This window comes from Prenolepis imparis, unplaced genomic scaffold (genome assembly GCF_030444845.1).
Source record: "Prenolepis imparis isolate NDT839.2.m4 unplaced genomic scaffold, iyPreImpa1.0 SCAF_1, whole genome shotgun sequence".
Lineage (NCBI taxonomy): Eukaryota > Metazoa > Arthropoda > Insecta > Hymenoptera > Formicidae > Prenolepis > Prenolepis imparis.
Window position 1 is genome coordinate 18,054,594 of NW_028141159.1, and position 23,802 is coordinate 18,078,395.

Below are 23,802 nucleotides of genomic sequence, written 5' to 3' on the forward strand. Positions count from 1 at the left end.
GCCGCTCTTCTAGTTAGATTGTACATTTATATTTATTTTTTAATGTCGAAAAAAATTAAATTTTATTCAGAAAACTCTCTCTCTTTCTGCATATTTCTCCGTAAAGTGACAAGGAGACGTGATTCGTTTCCTTTATCGTTCGCAGAACGCAAAATTGCAATTTCTCTGAAAGAATCACGTAAATGGGACCTTAAGTGATGCAAGTTAGCCCCCCCGAGTCTCTCTCCTTTCCCTTTACCACCCACTGCATTGTCGTGTCTATTGTTGGCCAAGCTACTGCCATCGCTTCCGCGAAAATGCGGACAAATAAATTAGCACGCGAAACGACGTCGGAATGACGCGCCGGCACGCCCGGAAATGTGATTTCTGCGTGACGGCTGATGGACAGGCTGATATTTCGAACGCCGTAAATAATTCGAGGAGTCCGCGCTGCGGTCCTCGAGCGCGTGGTAATTTAATAGGAGAGAAGAGAGCGCGATCTCGTTCGGATGAGATTTATTATTGCTGATTGATGGCTTGTATCGCGAGCGCGGCATCGATTATCGGCCGGATATAATTGTCCCGACATACCAAGAGAGAGAGAGAGAGAGAGAGAAGGAGATCGAGTGGCTGAGACGCGAGTAATAATTCATAGACGTGGGCACAAACGTACACAGAGGAACGGAACGTTTATTATGCCCCGGTATGTTGGTCCCTTTTGAGCAATTCGAGCATAGTATGTATATTAATTAAGCGAAATGGCGCGCATAGATAAATGAATATGGAATGATCGCGCGACGAGAGAGTAAACTCGATAAATTTTTCAACATTTTTAATTATGATTAATAGCTCTTTAATTAAGATTCCTTTCGCGTCGTATTTCTTTTTTTCTATATTTATAGTCACATTTAGGTGATGATATTTCGTTCACCACTTAGGTTGCCTCTGTCCGTCTATTCAGTACATTCCTAATTAACGTCGCGATTAATCATTCCACGCGAGAATTTCGCCAAAATCCACGGTCAATATAGCAAACATCACAATGACAACGACAATGCGTAGCAAATGATACAAACACACGCAGCCGTCGTCGTGTCGCAAGCCACAATATCGCTATTGTGGCCGACCGGAACAAAACGGAAACTCGACTCGGTGTTCTTATTTAATTTCGACAACGAGACGAGACGAGAGAGCGGACCCTCTTTGTGTTGGGCGTGCACACAGGAATTATTTGCGACGAGACCAAGTCGGAGAGTGCGCGGAAATTAATTAATTCCAGAGGAGCACTTTGACGCGCGGGTGTATGCGTGTGTTTACGCCAATGCCGAACGAGAGCGAGATTGTCGCGGACTGCCGCAAAGTTGACGGAAATCCATTGCATCGTCGTCAGGAGAGCGCGAGAGACAATTGTGATCTCGTTTGCTATCCTCCCTCTCTCTCTCGCTCTCCCGTCGCGAGATACCGTCCAGAAATGCGAACGTGTAATTCCGTATCACGTAACGCAAACAGACGGTCGCACCGCTTGTTACCGAGAGATATATCCTAGTAGCGGTGTATCGCGTCGCGTCCCGTTAAATACGACCGACGCAACGCGACCGAGTAATTAAGGTCTCCTCTCTGGCCTACACTCGGCGCGATGTTTCTCTCGTAATGAAACGAAATATGTACTGCCGGCGACAACATTAGCGTGTTGTCGCGACGAACGAGAAGCTTCGAGGCGGAAAGTTTTTGAGCGGCGCGAAACTTTCGCGGAAGAGAACCCGCGCGTCTGAGAACTTGGAGCGAGTCTGGCGCAGCCAGAAACGGACCAAGTTAAAATCGATGAGGATTAGATGAAGGAGAAACTCTGCGCGTGCGAAACTACGATGCAAAATAATGTGCGCGATGTGTCTTCTGGCGTTTCACATTGCACGACTTTCGGCAAAACTGTATATTCGCCAATGTTCGTTCTTAATCTCGACGAGATTCGGATTCTTCTTTCTCTCGCGCTCGATATTAAATCGCAAAAGCTAATTTTTGATGATTAAATAATTCATTTGTTATGTGCTATGCTAGAGGAAAATATTTAATATTCTTCATCAGGATCATATTGGGATTAAAATAGTATCACGGTCTCTTCCTATTTTTGTCAAGTGTAAAGGCCATGAAAATTTAATTCCTAAAACGCAAAATAGCACAGTGATTCATTAATTATACTTTTAGGATAATAAAGTATTTTTGCATAAAAATTTATTGATGTTATCAAGATAATTTATATCGTGTTTTTCATAAACAATAACTCTAATGTAGATAAAAACCAGTGTGTGAAATGAATACAATGAGATGCCAATAACTTATGCTAATAGTAAAAGATAGACTTGTACTGTATTTTATTTCACGGCTTGTCGGAACCTACATTTTCCGCTGCTTACAATCGAAGAAAAGAACAAATACTCGTCTATCTATGACATTTCCGCGCCTTTTCTCTCTTTATCGTGTGTGAAATCGATTTATTCGTCGCGAAAGAATGACCACCGCTTCTCGTCTCGCAAACAATCGGTTACAATAGGCTGACTCATGTCGATCCGAGCAATTAGAATAGCCTTTTGCGTACGCGAGTAAATCTGCGTGTGTCTGTGTATATGTATGTGTAAAAATGAGAAACAGAGAAGCTGTCCTCCTATTTATCAGAAACTATCGTTCTTGATACCTTATCTAGCATCGTTAATTCTCTCGGTGTTGCATTTTAAACTGCAATAATAATACATAAATAAAGACGCGATACGTAAGAAAAATATCGCGCTCCGGCAATATTTTTCACGGATTCTAGAACGCATGATAATACAGGAAGCAATTCTCTAGCCATGACGAGGTCTAATATAGAAGGAGCGACGCAATAAGAACGTTTCGTAGCGAGATATCTCCGGCGTAGTATATAAAGAGTTAAATTACTGACGATTTGTAATTCAGAATCTCGACGAGAAGGAAAAGGAGCGGCGATTACAAACGGAGAACGTATATGCGAATATATGTATATAAAAAACGTAAGAGAGAGAGAGAGAGAGAGAAAAAGAGAGAAAAGGAGAAATAGAGTAATAAGAAGGAGAAGATCGTGAACGTGGGACGCGCGTTGGAGACGGCACGGAACCATATAACAAACGAAATTACAAGAATAGCGCACTCTGTGATATAATTACTGTGAATTAATTACTTGTTATTTATATTACCAGGATTTCCGGTTTACTTTATTGAGAGGATAAGTATATTTTTAAGAGAGAACGAGAGAAAGATAGACAGAGCATGGAAGCTGCCTAATCCCCCCCAATATAAAAAACGTTATAAATTTCCATTCGCATTTTTATTTATCATTTTAATAGTGTTGATTAAAAAATATTAAAATTAAATATATATATGTATATATCGTGTACAATCTTCCGTACAATAATTTGATTAAAAATACAATCCCCCACCCGTTGTATATCGTGCGTTTCCTTTATTTTAGCTGAGATAAATTAAACATCACTTACGATTTTACTACTGGCCCGCGGCGCGGCTTGATTAAAGCACTAAAAATATATTACCACACCGAAAACCTTAATTAAAACAAAATGTCGCTTAATTCCTCGAATCGTGTTTCTTCTTGACATCGACTCTTATTTGAGCTCTGCTAAATAAAACTGAGAAAACAGAACCTCTTAAAACAGATTCAAATGGGGGAGAATACAACTTGGCATTCTAATTTTAAAATATAAACATTTGCTATAATTAACGAGTCAGAATTATTTTATATACATACTTCGATTGATAAATTCTTTAATAAGAAAAAAAGAAATAAGTCACAGTTTTCGTCTTAATAAAAATATCTTCCTAATTATAGTAAATTATAGTAAATATTATGTTATTATTATTTTATGGCTGTTATTAAATAACTTTATTCACTATTCAAATTTAAATAAATTTTAAAATTCTCAAAATTCTTAATTTTAAAAATTAAATATAGTCGCAGGAAAATCTATTATTAAAATTAATAAGAAAATCTATTATTAAATTCAATAAGAAAATATAACATAAACCACACACACATTAATTTGTATTGTCTATATTCATCGTATTTTATTGCACGTAACACTGTTCACTATTTGATTAGCAAACTATTTTTCGAAAACAAAATTGTTTTTTATTTAAAAAGCGGATTTTCTTCAGTACAGCGCCTCACAAATGAAACAAAATGAAAAATAGTCAATCAACTGCGAATTCAGCGATGCGCGCGCACGGAAAATAAATTCGTCGAAATCCAGCTATTCTGAATATTTTATGCAATGAAATTTTATTCGAACGCGGAATTAAAAGCGCGCCGGCCGTAACTAAGCTAGTTTTCAATTTAAACGTCGAAGCGTTTGAAATATTTGACGGCAAATTCTTTTTACCCACTACATCCATTCGATTTCAAAAGTAATTCCTGCAAAGGCTTATATACACGTATGTGCATTACATATTAAATATATCGTATACATCAACATATGATCCCTTTCGCGGAACTACCGACCGAAAATAAGTAGATTAAAATGCAGCTTTTCTCTCGTAAATGTAAAACCAGAGCCTCTGTCCGCGAATAAAAAAATTGCGTCGCGGTTTTCGATTTCACTGCCAGTAAAAAAAAAATCAGAATAGCTCATGCAGCAAATATTTAACTTCGCCAGCGGGCGAAGCTTAGTTATAATTCAATTATCGATACAAGCGAAAAAAAAAAAATACTATATTCGATCCTGCGCAATGATTCGCGAGCATTAAAACCACCTATATCGCCATTATTATGCCTCTTATACGACGATCGGCGTAATTTAATAAAAATGAAAGAAAAAGATAACTTTTTATCTCGTTTAAATCCTAATTATCTCGTTAAAATCCTAATTAGCTATTAAGCAGGATATATCCACAATTTTAGTTCTTCCTTCCTATAGATGAAGGAAATTGTAGCAAGCTTTTAACATTAAAAATTACAGAGACTTAATTAGAGAGATTAACTTCTTGTTGAAATAAAACTCAGAGTTGTGTGAGATTAACTCAAATATAAGATAATCGATCTATTTCCGTTTAAAAAAAACTCCCATTTTCACAGTCAAGTTACTTTCTCGTTATCAAGGCAAGGGTCATTTTCTTTTTATCGTTACTGTTTGTCAGCAGTAAATATATCTGCACCCAGCGTTCAACATCCGGCTCGTATAATAAAGAGCACGGTGATGATGATAGAGCAGGACCTTAGTCGATGATTTCAACGAGTCGGTACGAAAAGGCGTGTCGTGCGTCGTCGCCTGACATTACGCGCATAATAATAATAAGTGCGTGTGTGTGCTCGCAGCTGCGATGCGTACACAGAGTGCGTTTAGGTGGGCGACGATGCGCTTGTTAATGACATAACGACCTATGATCACCGCCGGGAAAGGCGAGAGATCCGTTCACTCGCTCTCTATCTCTCTCTCTCTCCCTCTCCCTCTCTCTTGATAACTATTATCGAACACAAAAGACATATTAGACGACCATGCGATTCCTTTAAAGGAATCGACCCCTGCCCTTCGGAAAACTGCGCGATGCGCCAATGACGCAAAAATGCATTGATTCACGTTGGCTTAAAATTTATTGCGCGGCGGGATAGCTGATAAACCATGTATGTATAAGTCGTAGAAACCACAACGGATATTGCAAATTGAGTTACCTCAGTTGCGCGCTCTTTGGAGCATTTGGAAAGAATCATCTTGTATATATATGTATATATAGTATATATATATAAACGGAATTAGCAATTTATTCTCGATAGCATCATCCTATTTTCATTTAATGTAAAATAGCTATACGTAACACAATTTATAGAAGATTAACTAAATTTCACATTGCTTATAATATAACCAAATAAATAGCCATTTATCCTTTCCTATTTTAGTTTCATGCCCGATGCGATGTATATTTTCAGAAATTAAATTAAATTTGCATTTCTTGTATAATATATATTTAGCTTAATTAGAATAATTGATATGATTATATCTCTCATTTCTGGAAGTTTTTAATTTGTCCTGTTAATGCAACATTAATGGCTTACATAAATATACAGGTTTTAAAATCCTTTTAAGATTCTTTCAGATAATTACAGCATCAAAAATAACAAAACACGCTATATTTTATGCAAAGTGAACTATTCTGGTGCGAGTAAAAATTTAAACAATTGTGCAATTGAAAAATTTTTAAGACACATATTTCTTGCATCTGCCCAAATTTTGAAAGAGAAAAAAAAATAGTAAAACCGTCATCTGTATTATTCGAGTTATTTTTTTTTGTTTTTTATCATTTTTGCTATTACATTACGTTTTTCGGAAAAGAAGAATGGAGAATCGCGAAACAACACGACGATAAGCACAGCTTCGTGTTTCACGTAGCGTCCCTCATCAATCGTTTAAAGTTTGCTGTCTGCATTATCCCGTCTCCTCTTAACTTACACAAGAACCACACTCTCAATAAATTATCTCTCTCATGCTAGTCCAGGGCCGAACAATTATTTTCGTACATCTGTTCGAAGGTCGATCGCCTTGAAACTCGCGAGGCAACGATTGCAACGTGAAACGCGTTGCAACGTGCAAAAATAAGTGGAACAATCTGCGAAAGAATATTACAAGTGCCAAATTTTGAACGTAACGAGATCGAACTATCACTGTGTAACAATAGAAATAATGGCTTCCGTTAAAACTGTCACTAGAGTGTCATCTAATAAATTTTATGCGTGCAATTTTTAATTTTAATTTTAATCGATGAAACGTTTTTATTTCAAATTCAATTATCGCACACGCTGTACTGCAAAAAATAAAATCTATGTTTTACACAGACCGTACTTGATACGTATATAGATATATATTAATACGGATGTCATCGTCCTAGAAAGGAGCAAAAATCCTTGGATGAATTGAAACATATCCGGGTCAAATATCGACGCGTGACTATCTCCTAAACAAGATTTTCGAGTTCGTTAGCCTGCGCTAATGATCTATCACTCCTGCCGCAGGCGTTGCTACCGATATATCCCTCGGACCAAGACCCGGATGTACGGGAATAGCGCGAAATTCTGCGCGCGCGTGTCTGAGTGCGCGTGAGAGGCGCGATGGCAACAAAAGCACGAGCTAGCGTTTTCTTTTCAGAGGGTGAGAAGGGCAGAAGGGGAGGAGGACGCGCAGACGGCGAGACTTGGCGCTCGGCCAGGCAGAACGGAACCAATCTCACTTTCGATTCCGTTGCACCACGCACAGCGAGATGGCCACCTGTGCAAATTGGACCACGCGATCGCGAACGATATCACGCCCGGGACACATCGATTTTCCAGGGAAGGAGGGGGAGGCTCGTGGGAATCCGGCCTCGTCAAAATTACACAGAGTCGATTTCACACGAAAGGTTAGTCTCGATGACCTTTTAAAGCTACACATCAAAGTTCGCGTGGGTTTCAAGTTTATCGATATGCGATTGAGAATGAGCGCGTTAAGAATGTCACGTCGATTTAAAGAGATTTTTACAGCGATCCTAAAATATCTTCAGCGATCAATATCTTTGACACTGTGTAAAAATGGACATTTTATTCTATGTATTCCTCTAGGAAACATGGTTAAAAATAGATTATAGTAAATAGTTTTAACTTGATAAAGTACAAACAAGTACATATTCCATGTGTTTTTCTGGTATTAAAAAATATAATTATATTAAAGAGACTTTACTGTGACTATTAGAATTATTATATATAGCGCAAACTTCAAACACATCTTTGCTATTAACAGTCCAGCTCTTTATAGATAGACGATAATCGCTATTTTTAAAGATATACGCTCGATAGCATCCAGCAACTCGGTATGGCACTTTGCCAAGTCGCCGTTTCACGCTGACGAATGGTCATACAATTTTTAGAAATTTCGTCAAAAGCACGGTGTTGTAAATACACGGAGGAGAGGAGTAACTTTTTTTCTCGAAAGATAAGTCTGAGACCTTGAGGACGGCGAGATCGTTCGAGATCCCAAGGCAATACGATACCTGTCCAGTGAGCAGGCCACCTGCTGGCCAGCAATACTACAGTGTGTATGTTCGTCCATCAGGTTGCACCTGCGTGTCTGTGCACCCTTATTCGAGTCACGCAGATGGGAGTGCGGGCGCGCGCGTGCGTGCGTGCGTGCGTGCATGCACGTTGGAATTTACCGACGGACAGCTGCGGCGAGAGACCAGCTTTCGGCTTATTCACCTCATTATGCAATCAACGACGAGAAAGAAGGGGGAACAAATATGCCGGTAGATGCCATTTAAATCGATCATACCGCATGTCCCACGGGAATGCGTGCGTGAACTTGATAAGATGATGTGATGAATGTTTCGCAGTACGGTATTTTGGGGAGGGATGTGACAGATGCTAAATTTCAAATTTAATTTAATTTAATTTAATTTAAGAGAATCACGATAAAAATTTTCGTTCCGGATTTCTATGCGAAATTACTTGCTTAATATTTACGTTACGATGTAAGAAAGATAAAAAATTAATTTAGAAAAATAATTGAAAATATTTAAAAGACAAAATATACTAGATTTTAAGAATAGAAGGAAAATATCGCTTGCCTAGTCGCTTAAAATAATTGTCAATGATTTTCCTATATTCTATACTCTATATAATATTATAAACGTATCGACTACTTTAAAAAGGCAATCTACTTGTGCCGACACAACCGTTGTGGCAATAATCTTTATCCCTTATTTCGATCAAGCTTCCTTTGTGGTGGACCACCAAAACCTTGGCAAAAACCTGAGCACAGTGTGTACTTTTTAGTTGTGGAAAGTGGTTTTTTTACGAGAGCAAGCACAACTCCCACGAGACCGGATCGTTCTCCGTGTCATATATTTTCCGACCGGTCCTCCTCTACGAGGATCGATCCTTTCTCGCGGAGACAGATTGCCCCCTCATTCGTCTTTCAAGTCGTAACGTCACTTAAATAAGAGAGAAGGATCAAGGCCGCGCCTCGGAGGAAAAAGCATGCTGCTGGGAAATAGCCGAGGATCTTATCTTTTCTTTTTCCTATCTATCTGTCTCGTTTTTTCACGTTTCCTTTCTCTCGACGAGCGCTTTATTAAGCACCGGTAAGAGATGATATTTAATTTATGTAAGCGTTCCCTTCCATCGTACGATCATATCCTGAAGAGTCGAGAAATGTACGCTACTAGAATACAGAGATGACAATAATTCTTGATTTTTCTGAGAATAATTTCGGAAAGATTGTCATCGAAAAAAAAAAAAAAAATTTCTTTTCACAGCAAAGTTTTTAACATCTTCGTAAAATTAATTATTAAGAATACATATGTAATTTCTCGTATTTTTAATCGCTAACTCAAAAATCTATGTTATTCAAATTTTAATAAAGAAAAAAATTCAAAATTTTTAAGAATTTCGAGACATCTCACATATATTATTTCAATCGAACTCAAAAACTAATATGTAATTATAGTTTTGAGATAATGACAGACTCATTTCCGAATGACAATGCTTTCTATGCGAGAATGCTTTTTACGAGAAGAACAAAGAACTTGAAATGAAGTTTCCACTAATCGTAATTAACAAATCTTTCTGGGTTAGTTCAGACAGATCCTTTGTGGAGATTTAACCCCGGCGGAGAGCAACAGGGGGAACTTAACGAGAAAAGTCATCGGAACTGTTCGCGCAGCATCGAAAAAGCTTCACGCCGTAGGGCACGTGCTATCTTTACAGGAGTTCGAGTTGCTAATGCAGAAACTTTCCTCAAAGTGCGCGGAAAGCGAAGGCGAAAATAAACCGTAGTACGTGGTAGCATTCCTCGACAACGTTCTCCGACGAGAAAGAACGAAGGAGAACGACGAAGCCAGCTGAAGATCCGAAACAAAGACGCGCGAGGAAGAGACAATGAGGTAGGTACGTGAAAGAGGGAGGAGAAGGAGAAATGTTTTAGAGGATCGTTAAGAAAGTTCACGGAGCCGTGCACACATCTCGGTACATCTCGAGAAGAGAAGAGAAACTTTACACTCGGCTGAACTCTCAAGCGCGAAAAATACAAAGTGCGCGCGTGCGCGCGTGTGGCTGTACGTATGAATTCGAGTCTGATAAATATGTATTGGAATCCCTTCCTCTTACCCTCTCCCCCCAGGAGACAGAACTCTCCCTACAGGAGAGACAGCTGTATCCGCAAAATCGAGAAGTCATGACCTCTGAATTCCGAGAATGGAGGTCCCTCCGAAATGTTGGATCGACTTTTTGCACTTTAGAGAAGTTAGACGGTATCATTGACCTGTATTCTCTCGCTAGTATTATTCGCTTCGCGAAACAAACATGAAAATTCGCGCGTGTATATTAAAATATAAAAAATTAATTTCTAATTAAAAAATAATTAACACATCAACATTTGTAAAAACACGTAACAATAAATTGAAACGATAGCGAGACTGGCAAAATACTTTGAAGTTACGAAAAATAAAATTGTTGAAGATACGCATTTAGACGCAACAGGAAAATTGTAATTATCAAAATTCCATATGTTTCGAGAAAAATTTCAAAACAAATATTTGCGCGATGCCTTTAAAAAATTCTAAATATTCATACTATCCGTATTAATTCGAATATTCGAATAATCAAATATTCGAAATCGTAAAAAAAGTAAATACACACGCATGTGATGTACAACAATTGTAATTAAAAATTTCAATTTCTACGTCCGCGTACTGTTATATTTAAAAGAATATTTCGTTCCGATGGAAGGCTTGAGATTAAACACGCGCGTACGGATTTTCATACGCTATTCGCAATGTATGTGAAAGGCAATGAAGTATATTTATTTTTTCATCCTATGGAAATACGATATTCGAGTATCTTCACAATCCACGGAAAGCACCGGGAAATCCAATACTCACGGTAGAGGGAATTTCAGATGAATATAAACGCACATGGGCTCAAAACGATGAAGAGGAAATCAAGCGCACGCGGAGCAGAGCGGAAAGTTTCGCAACAATAATTATCCGAGAGTTTCTGCAACTAGTGGACAAAACGAGCAGGTCCGTGCTTAAACCGGAACGAACGTAGCTGCCTAATTACCCGGGGACCGCCGCCCACCTGTGTACAAACAAATTCGCCAACGGTGCGCCGTGCGTTAACCACCACGTGAAAATACGAGCGTTTTGGACTCCCGACGGTGCATATACATAGACGAACGTTCTACTAATGCTAGTATTGTTTCGACATTTGGATTTTTCTTCCCTGCGCGAAGGGAGATTTTATTTAAAATTGTCTATGGAGAAAAATTGTTCATAATTTCAAATTTCTGGTGAAATTATCAAACGTAATTATCTACGCTAAAATATTTTACAATATATTTTTTTGTATATTACTTTTATCATGTTAACATTTTTATTATATGTTTTATTAAAATTCTATTATATGTGTATTTTTTAAATTTATTAAAAATATTGAAGCAGTGTTCTTTTTAATTTAGCTTTTTGCGCGTGTCATTTTACGATCATTAAAGTTCGCAATTGTTTTAATTAATTCTCAATTATTAATAAAATAACATAATGTAGTATATAAAATATAACTATATATAGTTATAAAATATTAATAGAATTCTCTTAATATATTAATACTCACAAAGAAAATTCTAACAACTCTATAATATCAAAAAAAACATTAGTGCCGCGAAAAAAGGACGTCATTATCATTAAGGAAATAAAAACGAGAAATGCATCGGATGTGAGAACAATCTCGTTGATACTTTATTATTGATTTCGATATTATGTACGAAGGCTCATTGTCGGCGCAATAAGAGCCGTAACAATCGAAATCGCATTATCGAAAGCGTGAGTAACGATATTACTGTAAACACCTCCGAGATTATTTTTGCACGTAATAATTTATTTGCGAAAGCTTTTCGATACATTCGCGTCCATTAGAGCAATCTCTTCCTGCATGAATGCTAAAACACATTTCTTATATTTCCGCGGTGCACATAAATATGTATAAGGAATTGTTACATGTATATCCAACATACAAATGATATCTCGTTAAAGTAGAACGATCGTTGTCAAAATTGAAATACAAGCCTCCGACGTATTGCAGGTTTTTTTTTCAAAAAACATTGCCGGATGATTCGATTTTGTTTCGTATACAATAAAAACAATCATCGGAAAATATCGGTCTGTATTCTGTGTATCAGATACGCGTAACACAATTATACGACGGACCAAAATTATTTTAACGAGCGCGTGTGTCTGCTGTACAACGTGAAACATGCGCGAAATATATGTAACTCTTTCCGGATTTTATGCATGCGGTTAATAAAATCCTCCCTCTCGGAGAGGGATAAGCATACATATGACGCAGGCAAAATTGCGTCGAGTAGAAAAAAAAATAATACAAATTCGAGAATACAAAGATCGATCGACGAATTTATCATATCGCCGAATGTATCGCGTCGGCGAAACAGTCGGGGGATGATTCGAGAGAATTGGAAATTAAATGCGAAAATATTCCGCGAAGGCACACGCATAGCAGTGGAAATCAATAGCGCGCGATTTACGCGCAAAATTCTCGCGAATTTAACTCTGATAGGTTCGAATAACCGCGCTCGCATCAGGTATTTTGCCTCCCGGATTTCAACAATCCACCGCTCTCTGCCGGAACACTTTAATTACCATTTACGATTTCAATTAAAGCGAGCGACAATGGGCGCGGCCCCGCTGATTAAGGTCGATATTAAAACCGGTTCATTGTGATGTAGTGATGGTAATTTCGGTCGCGCGATTTAAAATAAACGTTGCGCGTATAAACTAAATATGAGCGTAACATATATGCGCTGATATTACAATTTAGATACTGACTCGCGAGATCGACGCTATAATTTCGTATACGTAGTAAACTGAAACACATTCCTATATAAAATATTCCACACAGACAACCCTTATAAAGAAATGCAATTTTTAAAGAATTTGCGAATAAAGGAATTTTTACAGATTTTTTAAGATACATAAAAATTCCTTCACGTTAAGGGATGACGTTTATTTTTCTCGTTCTGAAAAATAAATCAAGATAATTTGAATTTTTAAGCTTTGTCCTAAATTGTTGAAATTAAAATTTTGACCGAGAAAAAAATCGCCCTATTTCGAATTGTCGAAAAATTCCTATCGCAAACATTCGCGGCGATTCCGACGAGGGAAGCGATTCCGAAGCTATAAAGGTTTACCGCGTTCGGAATGTAGGACCCAATAAAAGCCGACACACGCGCCGTTGAATTTCAATATAACAACGTGACCGCCCGTGTCGAAACTGGTTCCCCCTCGTACCGCGTTCGGCTCGAACGAACGGTAATTAATTCCAAAGCGCGCGCGATTTATCAGCCGCAGGCTCCGCCGTGATCGATGAGTCATCGCGACGCGACGATTCATTCAAAAGTCGCACCTCGTCGCGCGTGGGCGCTTGCGGTCATTGTATCCACACCTCTCTTTCTCTCTGTCTCTGATTACGCAATACATGCATGCGATATCGATCGCGAAATCGCGCGTTTCCTACGCTCGGTTTCGCTACGGAACAAACGCTTTCACGATAACTGCATTAATAATGTATCATAATTAACGAGCAAGTAATAGTGACAAGGTGAGTCAATAAAGCTATAATAAATAATTAAATTTGAAATAGGTAAAAGTAAGAAAAAAGTCATCATTTATAACGAGAGAATATTTTTGCTTCGATATAAATGTTGCTTTAAATTTAGTTTGTATGACCTGTTTCAAATGTTTTCGATTATCGTTAGCAGCATGAACATTTTATATTTGATCAAAAATGTTCGTGTAAAATTATAAAAGTAACGAAAAAAAATATCGATATTCCTCTCCATAGAACGCGCGCATCGCATCGACTAAAATTGACGGTCGGACGGGAAGCGGAAATTACTTTCGTAATTTAGTTACCATCGAATTATAAATTATAGTTACAAATTGCGTTTATAACCATAATTTGTGAGCCAATCAGTTATGAGTTACGCCGGAGGGGTGCATTAAAATGTGTCGCCACACAAGAGAGCATCGGACTCGCACGTGTATCAAACGCGTTTAATATCTCTTATTGGAGATGGGCGGAAGCGAAATACGTTTCAGGAGAGTCATCGATGCCGATAATGCAAGTGAAAAATTTTAAAAATTACGAATAACTCGAAGGACGACTTTACAAGATTCCAAGATAAAAAATGTTTTGTATATGGATTAAAACAAGATTAAAATAAGAGATTAATTATGTAGATAAAATAAGAACACAGAAGAAAGTAATGGCAATTAAGTAACGCGAAAATTGTGAACACGTGCAAAAAATTAGCGAAATCAACACGAAAAAAAATATTAGTTACCATAGCTATTCAGGTGTAACATATTTTAGGGACGCCTAAAATTTAGCTATGGTAGCTATTATTTTTTTTCCATAAATATATACATACATATAATGTTAAAGCCAGACTATTTGCGATTTGTGAGTAGTATAAAAAAATCTGATTAATTGAATGTTAACTATGCGCATATATTACACAAAATTATTTTATTATTCTCGAGATTTTTTTATTGAATTTATTCACTAAAAATCTATCTTTCGAATCTTTCATATTCTATCGACGATAAACCCAAGAGCTTCTTACGGTGTTGGAGGGGATTTAAATGGAACTATACTACGGCTCGATATTACAAGCTCGATATTACGAGCCGAACACCTCGACTTTCAGCCACGGGTTCTCGCGTTAAAGCCGCGGGAAAGAATAATGTCGATACTTGCGCTCGCAGGTTCGTTTTACGAGCGACGTTTCGCTTTACTGCTGCACAAGAACGACGATGTTATCGTTCGTACATATATATATATATATATACCGTGCGTGTGTGTCGCATGGCATGCGTTAGGGTCATGCGAGTCGTTTTGTGGAGCGACGTTTAAGAAGCATTTCCGCGTGGCGCTTCTTTAAAAGCGTTTACGATTCTTTCTCTCGTCGCTGCTTTACATGTAAAATATCATCCCGTTCGCATAATGTCTATTCCGGCGGGAAATTCCTGATATGTAATCCTTATCTATGCGCGTTTAACAGTTACCGCATTATAGTACCCTTTTTTATTGCGCTCATAAATGCTCAAAATTATTGTTTACCGAGTGAATGCAGAATTAATGTGTCACCCCCATTAAATACAAAGTCGCGCGTGTGAAGGAGTGGGGAAAAAAATTATAATATACTATATTTATATATTAGTTAAGTATACAATAGAGATAAAGATGCACGCAAAAAAGGTGAGCAAGTACGCTGTTCCTAAATCTAATTTAAATAAGATAATGTTTCTAATTTAAAAAAGACGAAAGAAACAAAAAAAAATTTCATGTAATTAGGCGAAATGAGAAATGCAATAAAAGATGTGACAGCAGCTCAAAAAGAAAAAAGAGAATCATGCCATTTCTTTTTACGTTCATTTTATGCGAAAATGAAGTTATACAGATAACGATAATAATCGCATTGATTGATATTAATCGAATTTATCGAAAAATAACGCAATCCCACATATATGAACTGTATCCGACCAATTATAATTGCATTACAATAAAAAAAAAGTTGTGTAGCATTTGTTAATCCATTTTGCTGAATATTCCACGGGTATACCTTTAATCGTTGAAATATTGCGATGAATTTTAATGACAACTTAATGAAAGATCGATATGTTGCAAGTTTGCAATTTTCGAGTTTAAACAATCTAATTTTTCGCATCTTTATATTAATTAACACGACGACTCAAGATAATTCGTCAAAATTTTTACATTAATTTAATTTTTAATTTATTGACATTAATTTTAACTTTTTCAATTTATACATATACTCATTCGCTCTCGTATTCTCATAATTAATATACAGAATCCCTTGATTTACATATTCGTATCTATACGTGTATCGATCGAACGTAGCATGAATATTTTTTTTAATGCAACAGATTTTTATTAGTATACCCTAGAGCTCTTTTATTTCCCCTATTCGAACAGAGAGACTCGAACCGATTCGATTCGAACAAATCGATAAACTTCATCTAAATTGCCCAAACCCGAACATTTCTATGCGTGCTCTCGAGCATGTGCGTCGGTCGGTCAACAGATGCATAGAGCCGCGTCGGCGTGCATCGCGCCATAATGTTAAATGTATATATTACGGGGAGCGCGACGCCCACGTGCTGCGCCCGACAATGCTTTAATTTGCCGTTCGTTCGCGGTATACGCCCACACGTGCAGCACAGCGCACCTACATGCAATCCTTTCTGCTCGAAAGCGTGTGCGTGAGCGCACTTTGGCACGTCGGGGCGAAACAACACTTTCGCGGGAGATATCGAGATAATCGTGTGATAATTGCGTTCATTCACTTGACGCCGCAAAAGTGATCTCGCATACTTATCCGATCTACAAGCGCACGATCGCTTTCTCAACAAACGAGGGAATTAATGTTTGGAATAATAAAAGCCACACTTTTATTCCAAATCGCGACCGATAAAGGTTATTAATCGATCGTCTTCATCTCTCGTAATTGTTTCAATTGTATCCGTCCGAAAGTTTGTGCCAAGACTTGTGAGAGTATATCCGGATCCCATTGATGTGCGTATCAAGGGAGAGCCAACGGCATGTCGCGGCGGCACGATTATCGGTATCAGGTGCGCATCGAGCATTATTTATGCGCATCCACGTATAATTAGCATGGAAACAACGCATTTGCGGTGCGTTCGAGCGCGAAGCCGAAGGCGCGAGGAAGGAGGAGAGAGAGAGAGTGATACGTGCATGCGTTGGGAAACGATTTCGGTTACACCGACCCGGAGGGATCGACGACAGACAGCGGCGGTGATGAATTATTCTCGTAGGAACGTGGAATTCATTGCTTACAATGCTGCCGTACGTGACGCGATTCCGCGAATTCGCGCTGATACGTCGAAAACGACATATCGCTTAATCCCGAAAGCAATTCCGGCAACGCCGAAATATAACGCATTTCAGCGCACGCATATATTGTTCGTTTATCGTTTTGTTTATCGCGCACAAAACAGAGAGGGAGGGAGAGAGAGAGAGAGAGAGAAAAAGGGATATGTCACAATTTTCCTCTGTCTATAATTATTTCCATTCGCGTGTATAAAGATATTCAGAATTTAATCAAGGTTGAAAAAGCCGCGCTTTATTAATATTTTATTTCAACGTTGATAAGATTTCATTTGACGCCTCGGTCAAATATATGCAAGAAACGTAACTGCGTTTGGAATTTCAACGAACTCTCTATATTCCCGTCGTAAAGTTGCTTGAGGATTAACACTCGCTTTAAAAGCACAATGGCTTTCGCGTTAAACCATCCCGCGAAGTCAGATGCAATCGCTGAATATTTAAGCGTACTTATACATTGTGTCCCTGCAACATTTTCAACTTCCGATCCCACGTCTGTCGAAAGGTGTCAGAACGATCTCTCGCGATGTAACGCGAACCAGAATGAGTCAGGCTACACGAGTTGATCGATCGCGACAGGACAAATATTGAAAGGGCGAAGGAAGAGGGTGAAGAGGAGAGGAAAGAGGAAAATGAAGAACGTCGTATAGGTACGGGAGGGAAGGGGTGTAATTTCCTGAGAAACGAAGCCAACGAGATCTCGCGTAATTGGTTTGAGGGGTCGGTGTTTATATACGTAGCCGTGAAGCCGCATCTCTCGAAACGAGACGAGACGAGATGAAGAGCACGTTTTGCCAAATGCGTACGGAATTTCTATGTAAATGCCGAGCGCGACGTAACGCTGTTTTGCCTTACCTCTGGAACGATAACAATTCCCCCTCTCTTGTATCCTCCCTCTCCCCGACCAACTAATGAATTATTCATATTCGCTTCGGATACGTTGTTAAACTCGCGAGTTAACAACAACGTTCTCGGCGACATTTAACGACCCAATAATTTCGATATTACAAGTTGCCGCAAACAACATTCGATGTGAGAAATTAATTAAAATGTAATTGCATATATAAAATGACAGGAATGTGTCGTGCGCGCTTCTTCATTATCTACTCGAAAAATTTATCGTACCAAAGTACAATAAAAACAATAAATTAAATTGTTCAATAATAATCATTATAAACTTCATACAAAAAATTGACAAGCCTGATCTATAAACTTAGCAGTCTCTTTATAGTGTGATGGACACGTTAAAAAAATTCAAATATTGAAATTAATTATTATTTAAATGATTTCGAAATTAAATATTATGATTTGACAAATCCACACTCTCCTTTTCTCTCTCTATATTTCCCCCTAATGTTTTTTTAAATTTTTCCGGACGTAATTACCGTGAGACATCAGCGCTTGGTTGCAGTAGCTTGGGGTTGTATTTTCAGCAATGTGTCACCCGACACGCGCTTACGCCAGTCGTTTATTTTTGCAACGTATATAGCCCTTGTAAAAATAAAAAAGACCCGACCGCGGGAGCGACGGGATGTCGAGGAGGGTCCAGGATGCGAGGAATTATACCGACGACCGCGAGAGAGTGCCACTTCAAAGAACTTGCGGGGTCTCGTTATTTTATTATCACGAGGTTCGCACACTCCGGTTTGGCGCATGCGGAAAGAAAGATCGCCCCTGAATCTTTTCGTTCGCGTGACCAGCTGAAGAATTGCGAAAAAATCGACGCTCTAACTCTTTTGAGATGATTTCTCACGTGTGGCATGTATTGATTATATATTATAAAATTATTATATATATTATCAAATATGTGACGAATTATTACTTTACTGACGTTATTCAAATAACTGATTGCCTCAATAGTGCTCAATAAAAAAAATTGATACACGGCACAATCACGAGAATTTGTACACTTATAAATAATAACACATGATTAAAAATATCAAATTGGAAAATCAGACAGACAGATATTAATAGACTCATAAAAAGTAGTAGTAATTATCAATACATGCGGGGATTATAATCAGCTAACAGCTTAGTATATATAGATAAACTCAGTATTTATTTTCATAGTGTTAAAAATTTCGCTGCGATGCTAAATCGCGAATCCTCTTAAATAATCGAAATTAATAAAACTTGAAATTATTTGAAAAATTTGACGTTTCGAATTCAGACAATAAAGAGACAACCAGTAGGTCCAAGAATATTCATTGAAACAATAGCGAGTAATCTCATTTGGTTTCGTAAGGTCAGAAACCACTGTGCTATTCCGAAATCGCGAAAAACTCTGTGATTATTGCACAAAACGACAGACAAACTTTTTGATAATTCACAAAAATTTATTATTCACAAGCCGTCTCGAAATTGGATATTATTCTGGTGCTGCAAACTTCATTGGTGACAATCTGTTATCCTTCAATTTTGGACTAAAAACGTGACGTTAATCGAAAATCCGATAACAACGTTCCGCGACGCAATCGATTTCGCGTACATTCTCTGGCTGAAATTTAATTCGTCCGTCGGTCCGTTAAATCAACTGGCGCCATAATCACGCGATTAGTTCGATACGCGTATCATATTCATGTTTATTATATTATCGTTCGTAATTAATAATACGCAATTAATAAACATTAATATTTTGTGCAATGTCAAAATCAATACATTAGTTGGCAATCGATGTATCAATATGTAAAGGGTGAAGAGTGTTCTATAATTATACTTGAATCTGCTGATACTTTTCACATATTAATATCAAGTAATAATTAAAGGCAAAAAAAATACCAATGCCACATCGAGCACAAGCAATTTTTTTTTCTAGTAATTTATTCAATATTGAAAACATTAGCGTGATATTATATCATAGCTATAATTTCGACGGAATCCATACATTATTAAAGCATCGTAAATATCCTAAATGGCGTCATGGGAAAGCAAAATACAGCAAACGATCTGAACCTAAAAACAACGATCGTGGTCGAAGATGGAAAGAAAGTCTGTAATCGATCAAAATGAGGGGCGACTTGTCGGCGAATCAGGAAGGAGAACCAGAACGAAGGAACGATCGCTCGTAATGAGAGCTCGAGTAACCCAGAGAACGAGAGAAAGGAAGATAAATAGACGTGAGGGAGTCTGCGAGGCCGACGAGCCTGAAGAGACAGAGCTAAGAAACGACCTCTTGAAGATTAGAGCGAATTCCCCGCGGACAAAGACCGTGCGCAATTCTCGCCTCGATCTGTGTTATGCCTGTTTTACACGACATATATATTTGAGAAATTCCGTTATTTATTCTATACATAAACAGAGTGAAAGAGAGCACGAGATTTTATCTTATTATAATGAATTGTGAAAAATTTTATCATTAAAATATAGGTATTAATTTAAACAGAAATTATATAATGGAACATTTTATGGATTTTCTTTACAATCTATCGTATCTTTTATATATAATTATCTATGTGATAAAATTGTCTATATTATAAAAATAAAATATAATTTTTTGATAGACATAAATACCGTCATGTACTTTATCAAAGTATTTTATAGAATAAAATTCTGCCGCACATTATAAATCGTGTAAAAGACTTTAGAGTCGGCGGGAGGTTACCGGCCTTCTCTATCGGAATCACAAGGACCCTTTCCTCTCTCCTGAGTCAGCCTTTCCCTCTTTTCGCCTTCTCGCGTCTCGCACTCCCGATACGATATTCCTCTCTTCTCATCCCGTCGAATCGTTCGACGGTGGTTCAGACGGTGCCGGCAACGTGTCTTTTGTCCGCGGACCGGTTCCTGCCGGTTCCTCGAACCATTTATTTCCCTCGCGTCCCGACTATATACGACTTCTCTCCTCTCGTTCCCGCTCCGCACTTCTCGCATTCTCTCCCCCTATAACCCGTTTCTCCCAAGACCCTCCCCGTCCTCTCGTATCGTTCCTCTTTTCGTCCCGTCTCGTCGTCGTCCCTAATACCGTCCGTTCGTGTTACATCTTTTTCGACCGAATCTCTGGCATCTCGAAATAACGTCCCGGTTCCTAACAGCATCCCGAGAGTCCATGAATGAACGCGAATGGCCGAATCGCACGGAGAAGTCACAGGCTCGTTTGACCTTCGCGCGGGTCGATTCGCATCTACTGACGACGACGACGACGACGATGGCACCGACGACCGCGTTTGACCTCGCTTCATCGACCATACTGAAGACTCGACACTGGGTCGACGATAGCTCACGAGAGCCCACCTAGACACTTCCGCCTCGACATCAGTGTGTGAGGGGGAGTTATAGTTATTATTCCGACGTCGTTTCGTCCCGTCACGCGCGATATTTTTGCGAACTTTGCATTATGTCGCGCATTTTCCTGAATCAAATCATCGCCGGAAGAGAGAGAAGAGTGCGCTCTATCTTAAATTGTTTATTCATTTTAGAAGTATCCTAAATAAATATAACGAGTTGAAAAAATATTTTCAGTTTCGAGTTTCAAATGTACAAGGTGTCTCGTTTTATGAATTGAAATAGCACCGTTATTACTTTGCCATAGCAACAATCGACTTTCGCGCGCTTTCCGCGATGTTTACGAGCGCTTGTCGATGTACGACACGACGCGAGGGCGCGATATCACGGCTCTTTTATCGCGCTTTTATTATGATACCCGAGACGTCGGGGATCCGATTGTTAAATCGGAACCCTTTCCGTTCGTTGCGCGCAGACGACGAGGGCTCGAGATTGCTCGAGCCGATCGATCGGCGAAACGATCCAAACGACGAGCAAGAATGGCACGCCAAGTAATACCCGTGGTGAGACGGCTATCGGAAACCGAGAGCGCCGGATAAGCTTTTACTATCCGATAACGATTAACGAGCCGTCGGCCGTTCGATTGTGCGAGCCCCCGAGAGTATCGAACGCGCATCGGTTCGTCGACTTTAAAAAGGTTTATCGGTGCAGACGCGGCGCCTGCCTCAAGTTTGCCTCTCAATGAAATTGAAGAAAACTCCGGAAATGTTACGAGCTCTCGCTCTCTCTCCGTTCCCCGAAAGTTGTCGCTGCCTTCGAAGAACACGATTAAAACTGTATTCATCAGCGCGCGCAAGCACTTCCGCTTGCGAACTAGAAGCGAGATTAGCGGGACAGACATTTCGCGAACCGACTAATGAATTTCGGGCAACCGAGAGAGCTCCGCGTGGCAGGAGAGTTTGGCTCCATTTACGCTCCCATTAAATCTCAATTTCAAATGGCGCCCCATTCACGATTATCGTTTTTCCAGAAAGTAAAGTTGGAATTGACTCCATCAAAAAATCCCCGAGAAATTTGAGTTTTCGAAACTTTGTATTAAATGTTAATAAGTTTAATTATTTCAAATATGGTATTCTCTTTTTGTTCGCATAAATTTGTAATGGTGTTAATAAATGTTAATGTATGAATACATATCAGTTTTTGCAAGATACGATCACCTGATTTCTCACGGATGATGGTTACGTTTGTGAGATATTTTGCAATTCACATATACATATATTATTTTTGCAGACTTTCTAAATCTGACAGTTCCAAATATAATCTCTTGATGAAGTAATTAAGAAAAAAATGTAAATTGTGCGAAAGAGATTGTAATCACGCATATCTCGGTGTTTCGTAGAAGAAGTTTAGACATTAGAATAAGACATGAACGTTCACTTACCTTTTTCGAGATGCTGAGATATCGGACTTTGTACCCTCGGAGTTGCCTGCAATTGCGCCGCGTTTCCCGGTCGTCTTCGAGGCCTTCTTCCGGGTCGAGGCTGAAAACAAACGAAGATCTCGATTAATCTTCTTTGAATAATTAGAAACCACGAGTGAATTGCATAGAATAAAAATTAAACATAACTGAAAATGTCGATTGTTCACTAAGACCTATCTGTGAATTGTTTAACATACTAATATTTATAGTATTACAGGAAATTAAGTTTCGGATAAAATAAAAGTGAATTAATTCGAATAAACGCGACCTCATTTTTAACAAGAGCAAATCGCAGACACATCGATCATCGAATGTTGATACGTCGCGTGCAACACAAAAATGTTTCCACGCGCCTTCTTTCAAAGTCAGCTGACGCCGGATTAAAATGAACGATCGTGACAATTTATTACAACGCGGCACAGATTACAGGCGTGTTACGGGCACGCAAAATTGCAGCTGAACTATACCACATGCTGCAACAGAATCGATTCACATGCGATTACGACACGTTTAATATCAAAAGTTTAATCAGAGAATATGTCTTTATAAAAATTAATAAAATAATAAAATGTAACATTATATAAAAATGATAAATATCACGATCGTTTTATTTCCGCTCAGAAGATATATTCGCACCGTTATTAATATCCATTTGCTCAAAGTATGGGAATGCATTGAACGATCGCGTGTGCATTTTACGCAGCGGAAACGATCATGATCGCCTCGAATATCTCGATCGTACGACGTGAATAGAAGCCATGCGCTACGTCTTTTCGAATCATCGGCAAGCATGTCGTCTGTGACGTCGCGCGAGTTTCATCATGACGAAATCGCGCAGCCGACCGATTTTATGGAGTCTCGATGATTCCGGAGTCTCTATTCCTTTGCCGCATCGTCGCCGTCGTCTTTCGCGCTATCCGTCCTTGCTCAAACCATATATACATACATATATATGTACATACATACACACTCGCAGTCAGATAATCGTAATGTCAGTCTCGGGTTTTTGTTGCCGCTCGTAAAGCCGCTGGCACACGAGGAATAGCGCGGAAGGAACGACGAGAGCTGGAAGCGAGTTTATACCGTCTTTGTTTAACTGCCGCATTTATTACCGCGGTGATAAATGGGGACGCGCGGACGC

The 23,802-nt window shown here is 38.7% G+C and overlaps 1 protein-coding gene across 11 annotated transcripts in view; it reads right to left on the bottom strand.

The window, feature by feature from the left end:
* The window catches only part of Kdm3 (Lysine demethylase 3), a 283,441-nt gene that overhangs the window by 159,595 nt on the left and 100,044 nt on the right, over positions 1-23,802 (bottom strand). For all 11 annotated transcript variants that reach the window (XM_083034681.1, XM_083034671.1, XM_083034664.1 and 8 more), the window contains one exon: positions 22,623-22,722. In XM_083034681.1, the coding sequence (XP_082890807.1) occupies positions 22,623-22,722 (100 nt within the window). The remainder of the gene's footprint in view (positions 1-22,622; positions 22,723-23,802) is intronic.